Source organism: Pygocentrus nattereri, chromosome 21 (assembly GCF_015220715.1).
Source record: "Pygocentrus nattereri isolate fPygNat1 chromosome 21, fPygNat1.pri, whole genome shotgun sequence".
NCBI lineage: Eukaryota > Metazoa > Chordata > Actinopteri > Characiformes > Serrasalmidae > Pygocentrus > Pygocentrus nattereri.
Genome location: NC_051231.1, coordinates 3,514,119 through 3,525,618, shown reverse-complemented (window position 1 = coordinate 3,525,618; position 11,500 = coordinate 3,514,119). Strand labels below are relative to the sequence as shown.

General features: G+C 42.7%; 1 protein-coding gene across 1 annotated transcript; it reads left to right on the top strand.

The window, feature by feature from the left end:
- Positions 1 to 2,171: 2,171 nt before the first annotated feature.
- LOC108438639 (endothelin-3) lies at positions 2,172 to 10,865 on the top strand. The gene is made up of 4 exons (XM_017716584.2): positions 2,172 to 2,779; positions 3,351 to 3,543; positions 7,193 to 7,330; positions 8,804 to 10,865. Exons 1-4 carry the CDS (start codon positions 2,710 to 2,712, stop codon positions 8,817 to 8,819), a joined length of 417 nt encoding a protein of 138 aa, XP_017572073.1. The 5' UTR covers positions 2,172 to 2,709; the 3' UTR covers positions 8,820 to 10,865.
- Positions 10,866 to 11,500: the final 635 nt, after the last annotated feature.

Sequence of the window (11,500 nt, the reverse complement as noted above, 5' to 3'; positions counted from 1 at the left end):
GGCTGAGGTGTCTGTAAAACCTCCATGTAAGGAAACCACAAGACTAAGATGATAAACTGACGAATTAATACAAGAATAATTTTGATTGGGACCAGACTAGTAAATCTCTTGCCCATCCCTGAACTGGTTTTAAACTGTGTGTGTCCAACCTTGCCAAGTAATCTGGCTTCAATGGTGTGGGAAGCCCCTATTTTTAAACTAGGATCAGACATTTGGCCTATTCGCCATGAGGAAACAACTGCACCCCAGGAAACTCTGTTGGAGATTCTTATTAAAGGTTTTTCTCTAATGACAACATCAATAGGCTTCACTGCATTTCTAGTGTCCTTCTGGGACACCGAACTCACTCGTCTCTGTTCCGGCTGTTAAATTAGTGCACTGTAGTAGAGGAACCGCAGCTTTAATCTGGATGGTCTCAGACTTTTATTCCTCACTTCATAACTATATGCTTTGAAATAGTTACTGAAATAATTAGTGATTGATTTGGTTAGCAACTGAATAATAAGCCTACCAAATAAGGGTGGTACGTCACAAAGTACAAGCAACCTATAAAAACAAACTTTTCCAGTATCTGCCATTCATGAGCGATTCAGCCCAAAGTGATTCAGCCCAGGAGTGCAAATGCTGCAGTTCACCCCAATGGTGGGGTTAACCGTAACAGACCGAGGGGCTTGTTGTAACGTCACTAGAATGTCTGGTAAGTCGATGCCAGCACAATTTATTCAGTACAGCTCTATGTTGTTTGAACCAGATGAACTTAAATGCATCAAAACATACACCAAATTAAATAGGACTGGTGAAAAGAGTCTATGTCAAACACACATATCAGAATGATATTTTTTCCTTAACATCTGTGTTACACATTTAATGAACCTCTAGTCTGGCTAGCTTTCACTGGGCTGGGACTTACTAACATGCTTTGAAATGGTGCTGCATTATTGCCACCAAGGGAGCGATTCAAACAACACAGGTGCGAACTCAGTAATCAAAATACACTTGTGACAATAAAAGCTGCTTTATGGTACGAACACTCTTTGAGAAATATGCCTGATTGCTGTCCAAATCTGCAGTTGTGGTTGCTATGGAAATACGAGACAGTGACCAGAAGCACGTCCTACTTCAACCTATTTAATTACATATAAGTCCATGCATACATTAGGTTGTACCCCGTTCTCCCCTACAGTAGGTTTTTTTTCTCACTTTTGCAAAAGTAACCTATTCAAGAAGAAACAGGAGGAAAAATCATTCATATATATATATATATATATATATATATATATATATATATATATATGAAAACCTCCAAACTGGTAACTTCACAGGAGAAGGAAAAAACACACTTTACTTTTAATGTAAGTCAATGGAACCAGACGTCTTTCTAAGTCATTTTGGGCCGTTTATTTTAGTCCATTCATCATAAAACTTACACACAATGTAAAGGGATACATGTATTTTCAAAATAAGTCTATCTATCTATCTCTCTATGTATATATGCCCTATGCCCTGCGATGGACTGGCGACCTGTCCAGGGTGTATCCTGCCTTCTGCCCAATGACCACTGGGATAGGCTTCAGCACCCCCTGCAACCCTGAAGGAGAAGCGGCTTAGAAAATGTGTGTGTCTGTGTGTATATTATATTATATTATATTATATATATATATAAATAGAGAGAGAGGGAGAGGGAGAGAGAGAGAGAGAGAGAGAGAGAGAGAGAGAGAGAGAAAAAGAGAAAGAGAGACTATAACATCCTAGCAGGGATGGCCATGACTGAGGTGTCCTTGAGCAAGACACCTAACCCCCAACTGCTCCCCAGGCACTGTGGATAGGGCTGCCCACTGCTCTGGGCAAGTGTGCTCACTGCCCCCTAGTGTGTGTGTGGTGTTTCACTTCACGGATGGGATAAATGCGGAGGTGGAATTTCCCCGTTTGTGGGATTAAAAGAAGTATCACTTAACTTTACTGCGCAGTCACCATATTCTGGCCGTTCCTCTTTACAGGTTCTACACAAATGTTAAAAATCTGTTTTTTGTTTTTTTTATGTTAAATGTCTTTCTTATGATTTCTTATGATACATGTCCTAGAAGTACTGACAATAACCGTGATACACTCTGCAAAGCCGAGCTCCATCACGACAACCACACCACACTGCGCCTGTGGCCGACCCCGCTGAGACACAGTGGGTTAAGCCGGGCTCCGTGTGCGAGTTTAGTGACGTTGCGCTTGCTTTTTGTTATTTTACAGCAGTTTCCCAGCCCCGGGCCTGTTTTAACGATCACACACCTGAATCGTGGCGAGCCGTCCAGGATGCTGAAGCAGGCAGGAGAGCACCAGCAGCAGAACTGCGAGCCTAACTGGTATCCCAGTGGTGCGGCTGAGGGTGAGGTGCTGCGGGCTGGCGGGCTGGCGGGTGGCGCTCTCCGCGCTCCGCGGCTATAAAGGCCCGGCGCTCACTCGCTCGCTCTCACTCCGCTGTAGGATGTTATCACGCGAAGCTCCACACCTCCCCACAGAAGACCTGACAGCTCCGTGATGAATGTGCTTCTTTCTCTGAGGAGATACGACATGTGTCCACAAGACATGCTGCTTTTTCGTGGCTCTCGGCTCTTCTGTATCTCCAGCTCTGGTCCAAGTTTGGAATTAATCTGAAGCGCCTCTCTGGTCTCGTCCTCTCCCCCGTCGGACACGCAGTTGCTCTGGAGTAAGAGTGGGATGGCCAAGGCGTCCTGGGTGAATTTAGGCGTGTTGCTGTTGATCGGACTGACCGCTGCGAACGCCGACGGTAAGATCCCCGGCGAGGGAACGTGCGGGGCTCGGAAGGCGCCTCTCCGCCGCGCGAGCCGAACACAGGGCGATAAAGCGCTTCCGACGCCGCGGTTGTCTTGGCTCGTTTAACATGTAAACTGGAGGTTTTCTAGGCCGATATGGACACGCAGCGGGTCACCGATACACTGAGGGGGGCTGGGGGGGTCGCAGCGTTTGTCGCGGCTTGGCGGCTGGAGGTGATTTATCGCCTTAGCTCGTGTAAAAAGTTAAAGCGGCTCTACAGCCGGAGGTTAAAGCAAACCAAGCCGAGCTGACCTGAACTGAGAAGAGGGAACCTGAAAGCTCGTTTTACCTCAGAAAACGCCCAGCGCCCATTTCTGCGGTGCTTTTCTGAGTTTTCTGTATATTTTGGTAAATTTCTGTGTATTTTTGAAAAGAAATTTGCGTATTTTGGTGATTTTCTGTGTATTTTGGTGATTTTTTTTGTTTTGTGTATTTTGGTGATTTTCTGTGTATTTTTCGTGATTTTTGTGTATTTTGGTGATTTTTGTGTATTTTGGTGATTTTTGTTTATTTTTGTTGTTCAGGTTTCCCGCCGCTTCCCAAAGACGCTCGCGAGCAGGACGCCACCGCGCAGACGCGGTCCAGCAGCGCCGCGGCCCCGGCTCCGGCGGCGGTGGCGCGCGGGCGACGAACGCGGAGATGCACGTGCTATACGTACAAGGACAAGGAGTGTGTTTACTACTGCCACCTGGACATCATCTGGATCAACACCCCGGAGTAAGGCTCGGCCCATAACTGCTAAACCTTATGGATTGATTTATTTATTTGATTGATTGATTTGATTGATTTGATTGGTTGATTGATTAAGCTATTAAAAAGCCAGGCTAGAGAGTGTGTGTGTGTGTGTGTGTGTGTATTGCTGTTGTCAGAACAAAACCTCAGATGTCAGTTTTTATCATAATTTGAAAATACATGTTGCTCTTTATATTTCATGATGAATGGACCAAGAGAAACGACCCAAAATGACGTCTGGTTCCATTGACTTACATTAAAAGTAAAGTAGGTTTTTTCCTCCTCCTGTAGTTACCAGTTTGGAGATATGAGTTTTTTTTTCTGACAACAGCAGTAAACAAACATACATATATACATACAAACATTTTTAATTGCACTCTCTTAATTTCAATGTGAAAGTTATTCATATTTCAGCCCAAATTCAGAAACAAATGTACAAAAAAAAAAAAGTGCCCACAAAAGAAGTGCTTCAGTGGACACGGAAAAACCTTTACTGCTGTCTTGAAGCTTTAGAAAAGGTGTTTCCATTAAATTTGAACCACTCATTCTCACATTTCTGATAAATCCATGGTAAAAGTCAGAGATGGATGATATATTGAGAATTTAATATCACGATACATTATATGCAGGGCGACATTTCATTTTTCGGACACTCTTTAAGTACCGACGATATCTGTGATATTGTGACGTAATTTATCACGATAACGATAAATATCATCCTACCGCCCAGCCCTGGTAAATACCTTTACTTCAAATCTTAAAATCTTAAAAAAAAAGTTTTTATTTTTTTCTGTGCCGACTACAAGAAAATCACTAAATCCAAAGACGAAAGTGACGAATGTTGTATGGGAGTAAGTTTAGTGTATGTGCTGAGAATTGAATGTTAATTCAAGGTTAGTGGTCAGTTCATCATGTTGGGTTGGGTTCATTTACATGACCAGTACAAACTCTCACACTTCATAAAGAAGCGTTGCCTATCAGAAAGGCCTCCGCGTGTGACGCAGTTATACACGATGTAGGCCTCACTTGGTGCGAGAGCGTCTGAATTCGCCCAGCTCGTTCAGCGAAGTGCCCGTTTCTGAGTCTTAATTGTAGCTCTGCATGTCTGCGAGAGGACGTGACACATGCCGACAGTTAATAGGCTAGATTAGGAGTTCCACATAAAACCTGCAGCTTTCAGGACTAAACCGAATGGACAGACTTCAAAGAGATGCTTTCTTGACATGATGCTTAGTGGAGTAACTCTTAGCAGATGAGGCAGGGAGCTCTCTGGGCAAAGCGCTGCAGATGTGCTCGGCCTCAGAGCCCATTCCAGTCGCGTTCCATATGGTGCGAATAACGCCGGCGTAGCCAGGTGTAGTCTCACGTTTACAGACTTCACTCGTTGCTTTTGGAGGTTCGCGAAACGTATAGGATCAGCAGCAGCGCGGTGTCAAGTTGTCACGCAATCAAAAGGCTCTGAGGCTTTCAATATATCTGAATGATCTGTGGAGCTGGATGGATCTTGTGCATGATGCACACAGGCGAGAACATCGCGAGGTTAAAAATAAACACGCGGTTCTTCCGTAGAAGTCGCCGATCAACCTTTCAGTCGCTGCTGCTTAATGACTGCGCGAGGCTGATGAGCTCATTTAAGTGTCCATAATAATATACGGCCAAGCCGAGTGCAGGAGGGCTGTGGCGATACCACGGCTCCTTTGTTTGTGTAACACAAATGCCTTTTCTCGTACCTCATTCCATTTATTTTCCATTGGCTTTCCCTTTGCCAGGTTTTTCCCTGGTGTCCATTGATCATAATCCAACAGCTGTTTTTAACATGGCTTGTTGCTGGACCTTATTTACCGAGGGTTTTATAAATGTGACAGGATAATGGGAAAATGATTTAGTCTGATTTGTTGCTCGTTGTTTATGTTTATACAGAACAACTTGAGATGGACAGTAACGTAATAATGTAATACTAGATGAAATAACACCACTGTCTCCCCTTTTAAATAGGCCCGCTTACACCATACCTCCTCAAACCGCACGGAAACCGAACTGATCTTTCACTGGTGGTCAGCGTGGGGTGTTGGCTATTCCAGGACTCTAACATGGCCAAGTGTTTTTAACAGGCCTGCGCTTGGCATTCTGGCCCAAATCCAGCATTTTCTATGCTATTTGTCAAGTTTTGCAGCGCTCTGTAGCTCAGAGTCACACGCTCAGCTTCATTCGCTTGACAGAATTCAAAATTTGATGTTTTCATGTTTTTCGTGTATCAGTTTTACCAAACACGTCAAAGAGCCGTTGGGAATCCGTGCCGTGTCAGCCGGTCTGGACTTCAAGTCTATCCACTGATCTCATAAAAACAACCAGTTAGTGAAACTCTTACCTCAGCTGTCGTTCCTATCGGGCACAAACTGGATGCCAGTCAGAAAATAGGAGATAGGATATCAGCCAGATAGCTGGTTGTCCCCCTCGTCTGAGGAGTCATTCCTGTAAAATTGTGTCTCCATTTGGTTTTATTTTATATTTTTCTACATTATTTGAGCACAGCAGGGGTCCGTTATATTGTGTGAAACGTCCGTGATTAACGGACCAGCAGAAATGCTCGAAATTATTTGGAAGTCTTTTTGCATTAATTAGCATTAAATGTTAAATATTTTTACACCATTTTGGAGAACTTTTTGGACGGTGAATATATTTGGACATTTGGTTTCCAGGTACGTTAAGTATCTGGATTCATTCCGCAATTGCCAGCTAATCAAAAAAATAAATAAATGCATAAACGGCCCACCCCCAAAAATGTACTAAAGCAAAGCAGTTCTCAGATATAAAGGCGGTAGACTCTCACTGGGGCAGGACCCTTTTGTCACTGGGGTGGGACCCTCAAAGGTCCATCTCAGTGCCTTTAGCCAGGGATCATAACTGAACCATAATCCACTGAAATGATCTGTTCTAAGCTGGACTGACTCCACACACCCCGCCTCGCCTCGCCTCCAGGCTTTTACTCTACTGCTCTGTTTTAAAACATTCGGTTATGAAAAGGAACAAATACCAACTTTTCACCTGGAGAACCTGATTTAAGCTTCACAATCGGACATTAAAACCACTGTAGAACCTTTGAGGGAACATCTACACTGTTTGTACCTTGATGAAGGAAAAATGTTCCTGAGCAGAACCTTCATTTCTAACAGAGGGTTTTCCAACTCTTTAAACTGAAAAATTCTAGATATTATTCTAGACCCTCCTGCAGGAGGATCCAAGTAGCATGTGTACAAGAGATGTAGAGATGCTTACATTTTCCATTTTGGCCGGAGTGACCCTTTAAAGTTTCATGGATTCTGTCATTGAGCGCAAAGATAGAATCAAAGTCGAGAGGTCTAAAAAAACCTAAAGCTCCTAGGGGCCCGAAATCAATCCTTGTCTGCACACAGTACAGACATGTAGACGACTGTTAGAAGTAAAAAGACAAAAGGCAGCAAGGCAGAAATTCCCGAAATGGAAGTGTTGGCGTTCAAAAGGTTTGAGAGGTAAAAAACATCATATTAGACCTGAGGGCACATCACATTCAGAGCTGTCCAGTTTTCCATTCACATGTGTCGTAGTATCTGGATGGATGTTTCTGACCGTCTCCCTGCTGCTGGTGTGTTGACAGGCGCACCGTCCCGTACGGCATGTCGAGTTACCGAGGCTCGCAGCGCGTGCGGCGCTCTGTGGCAGGTGGGAAGGAGGCGCAGCGCTGCGCGTGTGCTCTGGAGACCGATTCTGCGTGCAGCAGCTTCTGTACTAAGAGGTAACTCTAAACCACCGCTTCTGCACACTGGACACAGCAGGTCTTTGGCTTCGTGTTGGAACTCACTCAGCAAGCGAGACTCATTCATGTAGCAGTGCTGATTTCAGCCAAGTGACCACCCACAGACGCATTCCTTCTAGTGGCTAACCATGACTGTCAGAGCGAGGCCTTAATTTCAGGCCATAAATATCGAAAGCTAGAAACAGAAGACAATCCACCTTTAAATAAGGCTCAAGTCTGCTAGCGTCCCTATGGGATTTCTTATCATCTGCTAGCACTAAGCTAATGCTGGTGCACGTGAACATTCTAGATAAAACCTGGACGCTTGAACCACGTAAAAGGCAATCCGTGTGTTTTATTTGAATCTTGCAACAGCCATTGACTTACATTGCACTGTGCCCAAGCGCAGAGCTACCGCCGTGGTTTTGCATTGCTAAAAACAACCTGTTTAAGCTACCACTCGTATTCACAGTCTGTGATGTATAAAACACTTCTAAGTTGCCTAGAGTGGCATTTTTATCTTTACGGAATTGATCCCAACCCACTGTCAGTCATAAAATGTGTGGTATCCTAATTCTGTTGATATTCTTATTCTAGCCGAGCTGTTTCAGCCAAGATACCATGAATAGAAAGTACTAATAGGATCATTCTCCACTGGCCGGTTTAAGATTTTAACTCTTTTGTTTCTTAAACAATGAAATAAAAGTAAATAAAAATAAACAAGACCTTACTTTACTTTTTTTAGTTGCCAGGAATCACAGGCCATCTCTGAAGGCCCAACTGACAGGCTTTAATAAACGCTGGCCCAAAACTTGTTCAACCTAAAAAGACATTGTGGAGCTCAACTCTGCTTTTGCAAAAAAAGATCTAAATGACAAACAATTTACCTTATTTACGCGCTAACGGTCATAAAGTTGGAGGTTTATTGGCCTTATAATGGAGTAAGCATGGTGGCATTGGCTCGGTTGGCATAATCAAGCTCAGCAGCAAAGCGTTTTAGGCCGAAAACTCAATGTTGTGTAGCAACACTAAATAAGATCAATACAGTTTTTCATTAAGTTAAATTTGGTTTTTGCCAGGTTCCTATAAACCTCACAAAATTTGGCAAGGAGGAACTCATTTTTGGGCGGAGCATGGGTAGCTCAGTTGGGAGCTCGAGTACAGATTTTACAATTTAAACTAACTGGTTTCTGTGCCTGGGCCAGATTTATAGGCCCATATTAAGCCTAAAGTGAAACTAATAAGGTAAACTAATAAAATTTTTATTGGTGAATCACCAGAAACATTGTAGTTTAGCCCAAGGCTGGACTTAATCCATGCCTAATAGAACAGCCATTCATCAAGAAACTCTTATTTTATTATGCATTTTATTTTATGACCGTAACGAAGACGAGGACAGCTTGGTCTGGTTAGATAAATACCAGCGTACATGTGAATGTAAATAGTAGCACCTCTTTTGTTGTGTTCCGTCAGGTGGAAGTCACCATGACCTTCCGTTCCAGACCAGCTAAACCACATTGGAAACATCCCATCCATGCATTCTTCTGTCCTAACAGCTGGAGACTCATCTTAAGAGTATGGCTTACCTCTGTCTGAGGAGGAGGAATTCCATTATTCGCGGGAGACCTGAAAGGAAAAAGGAGAGGAACAATGGAGATGATGGAAATGAGCCAAAGCGAGATTTGATGGGAGAGTATTTAACAGACCAGCCGACTTTAAGCTAACTCGCCGCATTACGGCAGGTCTTCTGGACCTACGTGGCCACCAAGGCTAACATTCTGTCTTTGCAAACAGAGGAACTTCCGGATCGTCATGACTAACGATGCACTGGTTTACATTTCTTTCTTAGCAGTTATCTGCCCGTGCTTCTGTGACTGTGTGCGAGATCAGCAGCTGCTATGATCTGACTTCCACTGCTTTGGTGAAGTCATTGAGCCATTCAGCGAGACAGATGGTTGCATACTTCTCATTCAGAGGTGTTTCTCATTTCTTACACTGCTTCTGATTAGACAGCACTTAAATATGAACTCAAAGGCTGAGAAACAAAAACGGAGACCTGTACATAAAGTAATGCTTTTCAAGCTGTCAAGTAGACCAGCGATATACCTGTGAAAAAAATCTTATTTTTCATAATATAATCATGCGTGTGATTTTTTTTTTTCCCATAATATAATTACACGTAATATTTTTACTTTATGTAAATATGGACAATACATCAATTACAGGAATTTGCATAAAATATTTAACACATTATTTCATAGTCATACAGTCCTAATGTTTCTAGATAGTCTCCTTTTATCTAGAAGGCCTCTGTCTGCAGCAAACTGCATCTGTGGTCTCTATATAAAAGATAATTTGGCCTGCGAGGTCAGTTTGATAAAGAACTCAGAAGGACAGAAGGACTAGCTTTACGTTTGTTGGTCACATTTGTGGATTAAATCGTTATTTTGCCATTTATTAAGCATCTCGACATGGTTCTTTAAAAAATCAAATAGGGTTCTGTGGAGTATTGTCATTGAAGAATCACTTTTGTTTTCCCAAAGAACCTTTCAGTGGATGGTTCTTTAAAAAAACCAAATAGGGTTCTGTGGAGTATTGTCATAGAAGAACCACGTTTGGTTTCCCAAAGAACCTTTCAGTGGATGGTTCTTTAAAAAACCAAATAGGGTTCTGTGGAGTATTGTCATAGAAGAACCACGTTTGGTTTCCCAAAGAACCTTTCAGTGGATGGTTCTTTAAGGAGCCAAACAGGGTTCTGTGGAGTATTGTCATTGAAGAACCACTTTTGTTTTCCCAAAGAACCTTTCAGTGTATGGTTCTTTAAAAAACCAAATAGGGTTCTGTGGAGTATTGTCATTGAAGAACCACATTTGGTTTCCCAAAGAACCTTTCAGTGGATGGTTCTTTAAAAAACCAAATGGGGTTCTGTGGAGTGTTGTCATAGAAGAACCACTTTTGTTTTCCCAATGAGCCTTTCCGTGGATGGATCTTTATGGAACCAAACAGTGTTGTGTGGAGTATTGTCATAGAAGAACCACTTTTGGTTTCCCAAAGAACCTTTCAGTGGATGGATCTTTATGGAACCAAACAGGGTTCTGTGGAATATTGTAATTGAAGAGCCAAGTTCCCCAAAGAAGCTTTCAGTAGATGGTTCTTTTAAAAAAACATATAAAGAAGCTGGATGAGTATGAAGAACCTTGCTAAGGTGCAAGGACCCTCCACATGATGTAAAGGTTCTACACCATAGAGCCAAGCCAAGAGAGAACCTTAATTTTTTAGTCTGAAAGCATGTTCTCACGTTATTCACGCCAAACACATTCCCACCCAACCCCTAAATGGCGAATTATCATTATTTATTCATCTTTCTTTCAGTTTTCAGAGTTTCTGCTCTACTTCTGTGACCAAAGATGACCCACTTCTTTGAACGTTTGTTCTTTTTTCTGCTTTTTTATGGCCAGCGCTCATATTTATGTATAAAACATGTACAGTACATCTGTTTAATATTAAATTAAAATGGTCACTATTACTAACTTCACTCTGTCCGTCATTTGTCTTGTCATTTTCAGCACCGAGCTGACCCAATGTAGCTAAACAATAGACTGAAGAATGCTGTCAACAATCAACCGAGCCAACTTTAAACCTGAGGCTCAAGCGTAATATGAATGCCCGGGCTTTACGGCCTCCCTCTGGATTCCAATGAGTGAGGGCCTTATCCTACCAGAATTGGTTGTTGTCTTAGAATTTGCCCTGCAAGTGCTCCCATGTCTTTGGTCCAGGAGGGGCAAGACTGAGTCATACATGGCAAACGGTCTTTTTATCCTTATCCAAGGTGCACAGGAGTGAAAGGACACCTGAGAGAACCTATGAACCTCCCAGCCGGGGATGATTGCATGTTAAGAGAAGGCAGACTTTGTAATCCAAGCATTCCGCCCTATAAACAGGGATTAAGTGGAAATTGCATTTGTCCTTTATCTTCCCCAGGACGAAATCAGAGCTAATTTTACCTCCAGTGGTCATGTATCAAATATTTCAGGTATTAGTTGCTTAGAACTAATCCTTTCTACGTAAATGAAATGGAACAGACTGAATGATGTCTATTCCAAGAACGCTGCGTAAAACAAGCAGTCAGAAAACAGAATAAGCAGAGTTGGGGAACATGTAGTGAAGGTG